We start from the raw sequence: 15,211 nt of genomic DNA, 5'->3' as shown, positions 1-15,211 counted from the left end.
TTCCCCTTCATCTAGCCTTGTATGACCTAATCAACATATTGGATGTCAAATAAACAGTACAATGGGTCTTAAGAGGATTTTTATGTGGTTCATAAATCCAACCCATCCATTATGTGTGTCCCACTTGGATGAGGAGTCAGACCAAGTTTCATATGCATCAAATTTCAGGTGGGCCTCATTAAGTGATTTTATATGTTTTAGGCATTTCTTCACATGATTTTAGATGGTATGGCCCACCTTGAGGGGCTCCATGGGGCCCATTGGAATATATGTGTTTGATCTAAACCGCCCATCAATTCTGATATATAATTTCAGTGGATGAGCCAAAAAATTATGTAGATCAAAGGTCTAAGTGGACCACACCATAAGAAATAATAATAAATAAATTTCTATCGTTAATATGTTATGTAGTCCGCTTACAGCTTCGATCTGACTCCTTTTTTGGATCAACTGTTAAAATAATCTATTAAAATGAATGGACGGAGTGGATAAATAACATACATCACGGTGGGCCCCACAAGACTTAAAAACTAAGCTTAAAAAATTGTGAAAATGATGTTTAGAAATGGATCCAACCGTCCAACCCATTTTTGTATATGAAATGATGTTTATAAAAAATTGTGAAATTTGTGAAAATGATGCTTATAAAAAATTGTGAAATCGTGAAAATTGTGAAAAATGTGAAAATGATGTTTATAAAAAATTGTGAAATTGTGAAAATGAAAATTGTGAAAAATGATGTTTAGAAATGATGTTTATAAAAAATTGTGAAAATTTTGAAAATTCTGAAAATGATGTTTATAAAAAAATTGTGAAAATAATGTTTATAAAAAATTGTGAAAATGATGTTTATAAAAAAATTGTGAAAATGATGTTTATAAAAAATTGTGAAAATGATGTTTATGAAAATTGTGAAAATGATGTTTATAAAAAATTGTGGTCCAACCATCCGAAATTTTCTCATTTAGTGGTCCACCCGAGACTTAATTAGGGCTCATTTTTGGGGATCGATCCCAAAATGATGTTTAGAAATGGATGGACGGCGTGGATGAAACATATCCATCATGGTGGGGCCCATAGAGCCCTCTGCTTTCCAAAGTTACCGTTTTTGTTATAAACAATGGTAAACGCACACTATTCAGATTTGAAATGTTTATCTGATTTAGAAGAACTGAGCGTCGTTTGCTCTTTTCCCATTTTCATCGAGCGGGTCCTCTCCCGCTCTCTCCCTCTCCGCTCACTCTCTCGATCTCCCTCTCCGCTCGCTCTTCAACCCTCTCTGCTCGCTCTCTCGATCTCCCTCACTGCTCACTCTTCGGCCCTCTTTGCTCGCTCTCTCGATCTCCCTCTCCGCTCGCTCTCCGCCCTCTTTGCTCGCTTTTTCTCTCTGCCTCGCCCTCTCCCTCTCGCTGGTGCTTCAGTTATCCAGTTTTTGTCGGCCGCATTAGGGTAAGCTTCTCCTTTGATTAAATCCAGATTTTCATTCACTAAAATCAAATGAAGCCATTTTTAGGCATCTCCCAAATGGACCCTTACTCCCAAATGTAGAGTAATCTCCTTCTCAGGCCTTTTTGGATTTTTTTTCTTCTTGATGCTCTCCATAAAAGGTACTTTTTTTTAATTATTTTTTAATTACGAATAATAATAATATTTCAGATTCATGTAAAAATCCATTTTGATCTGTTTCTATTTCTGTCATCTTCTTGATTTTTTTAGATGTTCGAATCTCTGTTTTAGGGTTTGGTTTTTGATATTCTGAGAGCTGCTTTCCTTTCTTGTATGCATGAAGAGAAACAAGATTGGCTTCTCACGTGCCAACATGATGCGCATGTGGAATCCTAGTTGTCCATCTGGTTGGCCCCAGCACGTATGCTCCGTAGCCAGAAAGTTGGCATTGTTCGTTCATCATGTGGGCCTGTGAAGAGAATTGACTGATGGTTTGCATTTGATGCCTGCCTGTGGTCTCAGATGATGAATGGACAGGCCTGTGGTCTCACCTAATGAATGGTCTGGATTTACTTTTCCTACACATAAAGAAGTGGTCTTTACTCTAATTATCTTTATTAATCTTTCCATTTTTCCTGTTATTTGTTAATTTCTTTTTGCTTTTTAATTTTCTGATGATGATTTAGAACTACTGTTTGAACATTGATGATTTGGAACTACTGTCTGAACTTCCATCCCCGTTTAGAGCGAAGCTGTTGTGTTAATTTTGATGTTTTTAATGGAAATGGGTAATGCAAGCCACCAAGGTTAGATGTATGCGGGTATATGTATGCGGGTATTCGCCTCTTATCTTGCTGATAGCTGTATTCTCATCCTCAATCATCTATCTGCTAGCCACCAGTTGAAGGCTCAGGTTATCCTTATGTGGAGGATTTTTGGTTCATGGGCCACCATCCATATAGTGCTGTCGTTTGTATCATTGAACCAAGGGCCCAACTCAACAACCCAAAAAACTAAGAAAATTGTATTTCTCTTGGGAGAAGGTGTGACTTGACCAAACTTTCCATGTGTCAGATTGGTTTTATGTTTGCATTGTGCTGCTCATTCATGTTAAGGTCTAGTTTAGTACACGTGTGCAAGATCTTGACCATTTGTGGGGAGATCCCCTCCGATCATGTGTCATGGCCTGAAAATCAAGAACGTCCAATCTTTAGGTGAGCTGAAAAGGTGTGATTAATGCTCTTTTGACAATTATCAATTAGTCTTGGTATGCCTTTGATTGATGAAAGGTTCAAGTGAGGCTAGAGAAGTTCAATTGAGAGCAATCACCCATAAGGATTGCAGACACACATCTGGTCATTAAACCTAGACATCCACATAAGTGCCAACATGGAATGCATGTGCAATCCAGACCATTCATCAAGATCCAAAATTTCATCTGGTAGGCCCAATTTTCATTTAATTTTTGAGGAGAGGTGAAGGCCTCTTGAGAGAGTCAAAATTTGAGCCCTACTCATCAATGCAATTTGTGTGTAGATCACTGGATTTGTTAATCTGAACCATTGTGCACCAGAAAACCTGTTAACATGCTCATCTACAGCCAGGGATTGAAAACCTTTAGGAAATCCTAAAAAACATACTTTCTCTAACTTTCAAGGTACTTGCAGGCCTACTAACATGTTGAACCTTTTTCATCTCTTGGCGATGGACATCCTTTTCTTCATTTTACATTTATCATTCGCATATGAATTAAATCTCTTGTTTTAAGTAGCTGACAGTAGCATTATACATGAGGACTTTCTCATCTTCTATAGCTTTTCTTTCACGTAAAAGTTTGTTAGAAATGTTTGTTTACTTAGCATTGTATTTCTGTTCTCAGTATGAAGATAAAATGTGTATTTCTATCTTTGCAAACCTTAATGAGCTTGTATATTACATTATTTGTCTTAAATTATTATTGTGATTAGTTAGTTTATAGTTGTGATTTATAATTTATAGATTTGTAAGTTAGATAATTAGTTAGATAATTAGTTGACCAACTTTCAAATATGCATGTCCTTTTGAACCTTCCCTAATTGCACAAGAAGCTGAACCATCTCTGTATGTTACGCATAATTTGTCATCCACTAGTTTTTGCAAATGAAAATAAGAGGATTGATCTTAACAGTATGGTCGTCATGTACATAGAAAATGCTTGCAATGAATGTTTATGAGTACTTGGTAATTTTGGAGTCCTTGGATAGGGTTTGGGCTGAAAGTACGAGTGCTGGAGCCGATACTTTCGGTGTCCGAACTCCTTCTTTTGAAAAATAGAAAAATGGGAATATTAGTAAATATGGATTTTCTTGTTAAGAAGAAAATGGAAGATGGATTGAAAAAACATAAAAGAGAATTTTTTTTCTTCTTTTTTGTTTCAAGAGAGAGAGACGGAGAGGCAAGAGTGGGGAAATCGAGGGAGAGAGTGGGGGAACAAAGTCACCGCGTGAGATTTGAAAATAGCGGTGTAGTTTGGTTGCCACCCCCTACATCATAGAAGCTCGGTCGGAGAGGAATGCACGTATGTCCATTGAGGCTAAATTTGAAGCATCAATGACTCAAATGCAAGAATTTTGTACGATTGTTGAGCAACAATTTGTTGAACTTAGGCAACAAATTACTCATCAAAGCCAACTACTTCACTGCTCCCCTTATACAGCTGCATCTCAGGTACTGCATTTGCCGCGATCAAATGATATAATTATTATTTTTAAAGATAAAAGCAGCATTATTATTTACATGAAACCATTATTTTATTTATAGGCCCACCGTCGATCTAGTGAGCCCTCAAGTATTCAAGAAGACTCTGCAACAACTCCATCGATGGAACAAATTTGCCAATTGAGAGATATCCGTGGTCAGACTGTTGCTAGTGGGCGGATGGTGTCAGATAATATAGGTATCCCTCCAGAATGCATCAGAGTTGTAATAGATGATATCAATGTTCGCACAGCAGAGTTGTTTAATGATGACAGGACATTTGAAGAAATTCAATTGGGTGAAATTGTTGTTTAGCCCAAATTCCTGATGAGAATTTGAATATTTAGTAGTTTTGTTTAACTTTTTGAACTCTAGGACATGCTTTGGTAATTTGTATGACGAAAACTTGATTATTCACTGAAATCCTTTTTTGATCAAGTTGCCTTTTTTATTTATTTAATCTTTCGCATCCTTTTATTAATTATGGCTTATTGTCATTTGTTTTTTATTAACCAAGTCACTAAAGGATTTCAATTTCAAATGTAACTGAAGTATTGACAGAACATTGTCTCTTGTTGCAGTACGAGATGTAACAAGAATATACATTGATTGTGTATTTGAATTTTTTTAAATGCACCAACCAAAAACGATTTGAGACGACGTTCAATGATACTTTGTTAAATATGAAATTTATGACCTTTAGTAACTTGGTTAATTAAAAAGAACTACGTAGTGGCTTGATCCTAATCTGACTTTTTGGGTACGTAGGCAGCCATTCGTAATGTACTAGAATATCGGTGCAGCCACAAATCTTTTTTCTCATTTGAATTGTAACAGACTGTATCGGTTGCATTTTTCTCTGTCATACAGGTTGTGGCTATCAAAGATATAATATCACCTCCTTATAGGGAAACATTTAATGATGTGTACAAGTAAATTCATTTTTTCTTTTTCCTCATATTATTTTCCAGTTATATTTGTGTTGGTTGCAGAGTACAGGTAGCAATAGAAATTGTTGGTCAATTGTGGCTTGTAGACAAAGGGATGAGTAACCAACAATATAAATATGGAAGGCCTTCCCCAAGTATCTAGATGCTTTTAGATATATTTATGTTGTTTTTAAATGTATTAGGTCGAAATTGATGGAGCAGACCCGGATGTGCGTCGGAGCTAGTCGGATATTGGGTGGGGGTCCTTGGAAGGTGGGAACCGCTGTTATGACCATGATAAAGCTGTCAATTTCCTATGGATAATATTAGAGGGGCCTGACCATTTGGACAGGCCATGTTTATATATTTGCTCGAAATTAATGGAGCAGACCCGGATGTGCGTCGGAGCTATCCGGATGAGCAGGGGTCCCTGGAAGGTGGGAATCGCTATTATGGCCATGATGAAGTTGTCCATTTCCTAAGGACAGCATTGGAGGGGCCTGACCATTTAGACAGGCCGTGTTTATATCTGTATTTGCAGGGACCACACTTTTAACCTAAACCACACCCTAAACCTATAACCTAAACCTATTCTCAATTACCTAAACTTATAACCTATAACCTAAACCTATTCTCAAATCCCAAAAGCTATACTTATAACCTAAACCTAAACCTTAACCTATAACCTAAACCTATACTTATAACCTTAACCTAAACTTATAATCTTAACCTAAACCTATTCTCAAATCTCAAAAGCTATAATTATAACTTAAACCTAAACCTATAACCTATACTTATAACCTTAACCCAAACTTATAACCTTAACCTAAACCTATTCTCAAATCCCAAAACCTATACTTATAACCTAAACCTAAACCTTAACCTATAACCTAAACCTATACTTATAACCTTAACCTTAACCTAAACTTATTCTCAAATCCCAAAAGCTACACTTATAACCTAAACCTAAACCTTAACTTAAACCTATAACCTATACTTACAACCTTAACCTAAACTTATAACCTTAACCTAAACCTATTCTCAAATCCCAAAACCTATACTTATAACCTAAACCTATACTTATAACTTTTACCTAAACTTATAACCTTAACCTAAACATATTCTCAAATCCCAAAACTTATACTTATAACCTTAACCTAAACCTATAACCTATACTTACAACCTTAACCTAAACTTATAACCTTAACCTAAACCTATTCTCAAATCCTAAAACCTAAACCTATAACCTAAAACCTAAACCTAAACCTATAACCTAAATGTATTCTCAAATCCCTAAACCTAAACCTACACCTAATCCTAATCTCAACTCCCTAACCTAAACCTAAACCTAAACTTGAAAACCCAAACCTAAACCCGATCCCAAACCTGAACCCGATTTCCTAAACCTAAACCTTAACCTATTCTCAATTCCCTAAACCTATAACTTATAACCTAAACCTAACCCTAAACCTTAACCTAAACCTAAACCTAAACCTATAACATATAACCTTAACCTAAACCTAAACCTATAACCTATAACCTAAACCTAAATCTATAACCTAAATGTATTCTCAAATCCCTAAACCTAAACCTACACCTAATCTTAATCTCAACTCCCTAACCTAAACCTAAACCTAAACTTGAAAACCCAAACCTAAACCCGATCTCGAACCCGAACCCGATTTCCTAAACCTAAACCTTAACCTATTCTCAATTCCCTAAACCTATAGCTTATAACCTAAACCTAAACCTAAACCTAAACCTAAACCTAAACCTTAACGTAAACCTATAACCCCTAAACCAAAACCTATGACCTAAAACCTTAACCTATAACCTATAACCTAAACTTATAACCTATAACCTAAACCTAAAACCTAAACATTAACCTATAACCTAAAACCTAAACCTAAACCTAAAACCTAAATGTATTCTCAAATCCCTAAACCTAAACCTACACCTAATCCTAATCTCAACTCCTTAACCTAAACCTAAACCTAAACTTGAAAACCCAAACCTAAATCCGAACCCGATTTCCTAAACCTTAACCTATTCTCAATTCCCTAAACCTTAACCTATAACCTAACCTAAACCTAAACCTATAACCTACACTTATAACCTAAACCTAAACCTATGACCTAAACCTATAACCTAAACTTAAGCCTAAAACTTAAACCTAAACCTAAAACCTAAATGTATTCTCAAATGCTTAAACTTAAACCTACACCAAATCCTAATCTCAACTCCCTAACCTAAACTTAAACCTAAACTTGAAAACCCAAACCTAAACCCAATCCCGAACCCGAACCCGATTTTCTAAACCTAAACCTTAACCTATTCTCAATTCCCTAAAGCTATAACCTATATACTATAACCTATAACCTAAACCTAAACCTTATTCTAAACCTATAACATAAACCTAAACCTTAACCTAAACCTAAACCAAAACCTATAACCTAAACCTTAACCTATAACCTAAACTTATAACCTATAACCTAACCTTAACCTAACCCTAAAACCTAAACCTAAACCTAAACCTAAAACCTAAATGTATTCTCAAATCCCTAAACCTAAACCTACACCTAATCCTAATCTCAACTCCCTAACCTAAACCTAAACCTAAACTTGAAAACCCAAACCTAAACCCGATCCCAAACCCGAACCCGATTTCCTAAACCTAAACCTTAACCTATTCTCAATTCCCTAAACCTATAGCTTATAACCTAAACCTAAACCTTAACCTAAACCTAAACCTAAACCTATAACCTTAACCTAAACCAAAACCTATGAACTAAAACCTTAACCTATAACCTATAACCTAACCTTAACCTAAACCTAAAACCTAAACCTTAACCTATAACATAAAACCTAAACCTAAACCTAAAACCTAAATGTATTCTCAAATCCCTAAACCTAAACCTACACCTAATCCTAATCTCAACTCCCTAACCTAAACCTAATCCCGAACCTGAACCCGATTTCCTAAACCTAAACCTTAACCTATTCTCAATTCCCTAAACCTTAACCTATAACCTAACCTAAACCTAAACCTAAACCTATAACTTACACTTATAACCTAAACCTAAACCTATAACCTAAACCTATAACATAAACCTAAGCCTAAAACCTAAACCTAAACCTAAAACTTAAATGTATTCTCAAATCCTTAAACCTAAACCTACACATAATCCTAATCTTAACTTCCTAACCTAAACTTAAACCTAAACTTGAAAACCCAAACCTAAACCCGAACCCGAACCCGATTTCCTAAACCTAAACCTTAACCTATTCTTAATTCCCTAAAGCTATAACCTATATACTATAACCTATAACCTAAACTTAAACCTTAACCTTAACCTAAACCTAAACCTAAACCAAAACCTATAACCTAAACCTAAACCAAAACCTATAACCTAAACTTATAACCTATAACCTAACCTTAACCTAAACCTAAAACCTAAACCTAAACCTAAAACCTAAATGTTCTCAAATCCCTAAACCTAGACCTACACCTAATCCTAATCTCAACTCCCTAACCTAAACCTAAACCTAAACTTGAAAACCCAAACCTAATCCGATAGCTGTAATAATGTAGCCCAATCACATGGCAACAAACAAGAATGTATCCCTTTTAACACATGCCCCTTTTTATAAAGCTTTAATTTTTGTTGTTGTTTCTATTAACTTGAATTGAAACACTTTTTTTGCATTATTTGCTTGCATTAGTTTTATTTTAATGATCAATTTTATTTTAAAAAAGTGTGCCCACTTTTTTAGAAGAAAAAAAAAACGAATGAAGTTTTTGCAATTCTTCATGATACTGAATTATAATGTTTTGTTGGTTGAATATTTTTTTATTAGATGAAAGACACAAAAAGAAAATTATTGCTGATTTTTTTCCTTTTTTTTATTTATGATGACTTATATGTATTTATGCGTGGATGAATGTAATGTGGATAAGATTGTTTATGTTTGGATGAATGTAATTTATGTTTGGATGAATGTAGTTTATGTTTGGATGGATTTACGTAGTTTGGGTTTAGATGGATGTGAATGTGAATATGGTGAAATATATTATATAACAGGTGTATATCAGGAAGAATACGATGAAATATATTGTAACAGGTGTATATCGACTGTCTCATATTTGAAAATTTCTGACAGCTCTAGGCCGTCCATATTTTTCTAAATATTCAAATATGAGATGGTCGAAGACCGTCCTTTTAAGGGTCATAAGAGACGGTTTATAGCAGTCCTTTTTAAGGACGGTCCATGACCGTCCTTTTAAGGTTCATAAGAGACGGTTCATAGCAGTCCTTTTTCTGGACGGTTCATTACCGTCCTTTTAATAAACGGTCCATGACCGTCCTTTTACAGCTCATAAGAGATGGTTCATAGCAGTCCTTTTAAAGGACGGTCCATGACTGTCCTTTTAAGGCTCATAAGAGACGGTTCATAGCAGTCCTTTTGAAGGACGGTCCATGACCGTCCTTTTAAGGGTCATAAGAGACGGTTCATGAGTCCTTTTTAAGGACGGTCTATGACCGTCCTTTTTACAGACGGTCCATGACTGTCCTTTAAATGTCAATAAGAATGACGGTTCATGACCGTCCTTTAAGTAATATGATGCCCCAAAATATGACGGCCCATGCGACGGTTCAAAACCGTCCTTTTTGGTCATTTGAGACGGTTTTCAACCATCCTTTTTTCGCCGTTTTGTCGTAGTGAGTGACTACCACTGCCAAGATTAGCACCAAAGACCCTTTGCCCTTATCATCCTTAGGCTTAGGCGGTGCACTAACCTGTGCCCTAGGCTGACTTCCAATGTTAGGTTTGGTTCCCTGAAAACCAAATCTAACAGTAGAGTCTCGGGACTCAAAGAGTCTCGTGACAGGAGACTTTAGGTAGAGCTCTAACTCTTGTACAATTTAGTAAGATTGATCCAAGTCACTCACTACATAAGTCATAAGCTCACACTATAGATCCATGCGAAGACCCACCTTGAAACGCGCCAACGTCACTAAGGGATCCTCCTAAATATCACACCGCATCATGTACTCAAATTTTACGATTTAATTTGCAACCAACATAGATCCTTGGCGTAATGCTTGTCATTGATCTAGGAGCTTTTGACGGTAAGAGAGAGAGAGAGAGAGAGAGAGAGAGAGATAATTTCCTTTAATAACTCCTCCATCTCCACCCAATGCATGACTAGGACACCTCCTGATCTCTCGATCCTACGCTCCGTATTTGTCCAAAATAATTTAGCTTGACCCACAAGTTTCATCTTTGCAAACCGCACTTATCAGTTCTCAGACATCTCATACCATTCGAAATAATGGTACATGTCCGCTAACCAATCAAGGAATGCTTTTGGGTCAAGACGCCCATCAAAACTAGGAGCATCTACTTTAACACTCTTTAAGATCCTCTCATCGGCATCATAACGGTCTTGATACTCGACAGTGGACTGCAGATATCACGCCCCTCCACATCCTACCCCTTGACCATGTGCTCCACGACCTTTACCACGATTTCTTACCCGTTCCTCAACTACTCCCCCTACGTGAGACTGTTCATCCCCTCCAATGTCGGAGATTTCTCTTAGGGACACTTCTACCTGATCCATACGGGTATTCGTGTTCCTAGATTGCACCTCAATGGCGGCCAAACGTTGGTTGATTGCGTTCATCATCTCAGTCAACTATTCCATATTGAAAATCGGGTGTAGACCAAATCCTCTACTAGTCCAAGTGGGCATACATAATAAGACTCAACTTAGGTTTCCTAAAACATGACTCTAAGAGATTGTTTTGACACGAGACTATGGACACCGATGATCCTGACCTTTAAAATGATGCAAATGTGAAAAAATTCAGATCGAGACTTTTTTTTAATGATGCAAATCTGAAAATTTCAGGTCTAGACTCTATATGGTATGCATGAAACTTGATAACTTGATCTAAGACGACCCAATGTAAGAACCTAAGCTTTGATACGAATAATTGATGTAGGACGACCTAATCCAACCTTAAATGAGCATGGTATTTGAAAGGGGCAGATTTATGCAATCTTTAAAAATAAATAAAATATCAGCCCTATACATCACAAACACAAGAAAGAAATAAAGTTAATATAACATTGATTATGACCATCTATCACAAACACGAAGTATTGAATCTTAAAATCTGAATTTAGTTGGATTCAGCAAAAGATAGAACTTTCATTTTGCAATAGGTCTGTCTAACGATCCAAGTGGATTTTCTAATCTAGAAAATAGGAATTTTCTGGATTGGGAAATCTAGAAAATTCAGAAAAAGAATTAATGGTTCTTCAAATTTAGGCTTTGGGTGATGGGTTTTGAAGAATGTTAAATTAGGTTAATGTGGGGATGAAAATCTTTTAAGATCTAACGATTTAAATAAAAAAGAAACAAGATCGGCTTTTAGATCTAAAGATTTTAGGAGAAAAGGAAGAGAATAAGGTTAAAGAAAAGAGTACCTTAAGAAAAGAAAGAAGGAGAAAGAATGAGAGGATGAGAAATCACTTCCCTAGGCCTCATGCCCTCTTCCAATCACTGGAAGTCGAAGACAAAATCGTCAGAAGCAAAAAAGCTCTCTTTTTCTTTTATAAACATAACATAATATGCTTTAGGTTTAGGGCAGCCCTTATAAATTCGTAATTACATAAAATTAGCAAAATAACCCTCCTAAAAAAAGTTTCAAAAAAAGAAATTTACCCAAAAATTGTGCGTAAACTGTCTCAAAACTTAAATAAATCAAATGTTTATAAACTAAATGCAAATTTAAGATGCCCGATATGCTCCGATGATAGCGCTGTGAAGGTGACGTAATGAAGGTGGGCCGTGACAATTCAATGGTCCGATCACACCATCCTCGCCCTCTAATGGTCTAAATATCTCCTTTAAGTAGCTTACTGTTCACTCCCCAAGTATAGGGTTGTGATGTAGTAATAAACTCGGTGAGACCGAGGTCGAATCCCAAGGGACTGATACCTGTACGTAATTTGAAACTAAATAAAACTAGAACTAGACTAAGATGTCATCTAAATCAAGCGAATATGAGGGAATAATTGTGAATAGATTAATTAAAAACTAATAAAAATAAAGGTGGGAACTAGGGTGCCAAGGATCCACTTGTAGCAATTGGGAAGTTACCTTATATTGATTCAAGGACACAACTGGAATCAGAGTCACATCCTATCCAGTTGGTAAGAAGAGATTTATCAGATCTCTGAATGTCTCATGGATCTAATCATCAACAGATATGATTGGTGTAGATTTGGAAGTGATTCCGTTACCTAACCATGCTCAAGAGACTATGGCAAACAACGACAATTTACCAATCTCACAGCCAATCATGAGAGAATTGTGAAAGTTAGGAAGGATTCCGTCACCCTACCATGCCCATGGGACGATGGTGAACAACAGGTCTTACTAATTTCACAATCTCAATAATGGAAAAAATATACTTAAAGCTATCGCAGATCCATTGTAATTTGAGTCACAACAAACTATTAAAAACTAAAAATATACCTTCATAAATAACTAGAATCCATAAGAGTTCAACAAAACGTGAATTAAAACGAAGCAAACGTCCCAATTATTTTACAAGCTTCACCTCTTAGCCCTAGCTAAGAGGTTTAGCCCAACATGATTAGGCTCAACATCTTAAAAGAAATACTAAAAAGAAATAGAAAAAAAAAACTAAATAAATATTACTCTACTCTTTCCCCGCCTCTGCCCACGTCCCTGGAAAATTGAATGCCTTCTCTTTCTCTCTCGTCACCTTTTATAAGTAATAGTAGTCGGTGGGAGTCGTTGCTGTAACAGAGTCGGAAACCCACTCTGTTTACGCAACAAAAATTTTTAGAAACTCTTACGCCCTCAAAAAACCAGTCAGGCTTGATCAGTTTTAGATCAGATTCGTGGTAGCCCACATGATTGATTTTGCAACAAAGACTCTACCGTTCAATTTTACATTTGAGACTTCATGTACCTGCAATGCTTGCATGGGACAAAACGGACACCTAGGTGACGGTCACGCCCCTCCTCTGGACATAATTGACGGTCTCGATCATTGAAATAGATGATGGGTGGGGCCCATTGTCAAAACCCAACTGTAAGCACGTCCGTCCCTGGACGTTTTGCGTTAGAAGACAGCTTGTGGAAGGTTTGTTCAAAAACTAGGTGGGGCTCACTTTTGATGACATTTTCGGAGATCTACTCCGCTCAGTATTTTCTCAGTAATGTGTAAGCCCATGGGTCAAAGTATTAAGTAAATCCAAACTCTAAGTGGACCACACCATCCACCTGTGATGAGTCAATACCGAATGTTGAAGCAAACCTCTTCTTGCTTATGTGCATGCATATAGAGTTTTGGTTATTTACAAATTTGACACTCTCCCTTCTATAGATGTATGTGGATCATTTCTCCCTACCGCACCGTCCAAAAGAAGTGAAATTTGACGAATATCCACTGTTTTTCATACTCTTTCCATCAGTTCAATTTGGGTCCTGATCTCCCAAGGATGTCCAAGATGCTTTTTTATTCTAACTAACTTTTCAAGCCTCTTTAGTGTGACGAACATGATTTTCTTGAATCTCAGCCATGTAAAATCGTCGATCTCGGTCCCTGGAGTCAGTCCCTTGCCTTGATGATTCCTAAGCATTGATTCCTGAGCATTAAATTCATGCTTTTAGCACCCTTTTTCAGTCTAGGCTCCTAAATTCATCTTGCAGCACAAACACGATTAAAATATGGCATTGAACAATATTATGTTCGTAAAATCATGCAATAGCTGGGGTCCAATATGCAATATTTGACCCTCAACACTTACACATGTCATGAACACATATGTAAGGTCTTCAACTTCTAGAGACCCAACCTGTACCTGTCGTTTAACCACATTGACACGGGTAACGCACGCCTCCTGTGTTGATATACTTTGAACGGCCTGGTGTCTGCATCAACAAGTGTCCACCAGTTAGAGGTTATGATTGTTCAAAATTATTAGTTTTAGGTTGTAACCTAACGAATGGTTATTTGGCCTGCTTTTCGGCAAGATGCAGCAGCCAAACTAGTTATCGAGCACAACGAATTGGGCCCGATTCAATCCACAGGCCTCGAGGCACACCCCACATGGCACAAAGTGGGCATGAATCCGTCCTAAAAGACTGCCTAGCCCAGGCCAGCCCCTCTCAACAGCACCGAATAACAGAGAAAGAGAAAGGAAAATGAACCATTCATCACATGGGCCTTACCATATGACAAAAATTGTTATGTCCTGGGCACATGTGGTTCACTTGATGAGGTAAACAGTTTTCAACTTTTGGGTGAGGAATGCAAAATGAAGTTGAGAGAAGCTGCGTCCAAACCACTCCATAGGCTCATCCCCTCTCATGTATCTTTCCGTTAAAACTCTTTTAAGGACCAGACTCTTTCATTGAATTTGGACCATTGGTCAGTTCCACTCAACCGTCCAGTTATCTTTTACACATGGGGTACACAAGACAAACAATCATCCTGATTTCTTATAGAAGGCGAAACAGGGCCATGGGGAAGACATCAATTACTACGCCGAATGTGTAAGAGACGGGGCCTCAGGGAAGACATAATGACTAGGACCATGAGTTGTAAGAGATAAGCCTTTCCAATCACATTTCCTTCCATCTTATCCTAAGCAATGCAAAAAAAGAAGAATACCACTAAGAGACTTTCCCAAGCAAAGGACCTTGAGCCATTTCATCAAACAGTTAGCATGCATGAAATTTGAAAGAGAGAAAAAGAGACACAGAGAGGAAGAGATCAAACCTATGGGGAGGAGCCTCAGATTCCATCGGTTTTAAGAGATGCCTCAAAAATATGAAAAGGGGCTTTCGAATGGCGAGCGTTTGCTTCGGGTAGGAGCTTCATGGCTGTTGCAATTGAGGTCCAAGCAAAAATATGATGTGACAGAGATAGAAGAGGTGGCGGAGATGCATTGGAGAGAGAGGGAGGAGAATAAGAGAGATGAAATAGGTGAGGTAGGGAAAGAGAAGAATCGGGAGCACAGATCAAGAGAGAGAGAGAGAGAGAGAGAGA

At 37.1% G+C, this 15,211-nt stretch overlaps 1 protein-coding gene across 3 annotated transcripts; it reads left to right on the top strand.

Moving 5' to 3' along the window:
- The first annotated feature begins 888 nt into the window (after window positions 1-888).
- LOC131231522 (uncharacterized) lies at window positions 889-5,265 on the top strand. 3 transcript variants are annotated; one of them, XM_058227742.1, is made up of 2 exons: window positions 889-1,449; window positions 5,182-5,265. In XM_058227742.1, the coding sequence occupies exons 1-2, from the start codon at window positions 1,121-1,123 to the stop codon at window positions 5,183-5,185; spliced, it is 333 nt and encodes a 110-aa protein (XP_058083725.1). In that variant the 5' UTR covers window positions 889-1,120; the 3' UTR covers window positions 5,186-5,265. The 3 variants fall into 3 exon arrangements, 1 of the variants encoding a protein (XP_058083725.1); XR_009164406.1 differs by lacking the exon at window positions 889-1,449 and adding an exon at window positions 4,614-5,114 and having other exon boundaries at window positions 5,219-5,265; XR_009164405.1 differs by lacking the exon at window positions 889-1,449 and adding an exon at window positions 4,614-5,114 and having other exon boundaries at window positions 5,182-5,259.
- The last annotated feature ends 9,946 nt before the right edge of the window (window positions 5,266-15,211 follow it).

The sequence above is a fragment of the Magnolia sinica genome, chromosome 17 (assembly GCF_029962835.1).
Source record: "Magnolia sinica isolate HGM2019 chromosome 17, MsV1, whole genome shotgun sequence".
Classification (NCBI taxonomy): Eukaryota; Viridiplantae; Streptophyta; class Magnoliopsida; order Magnoliales; family Magnoliaceae; genus Magnolia; species Magnolia sinica.
This window is presented reverse-complemented; position numbering and strand designations above follow the sequence as displayed.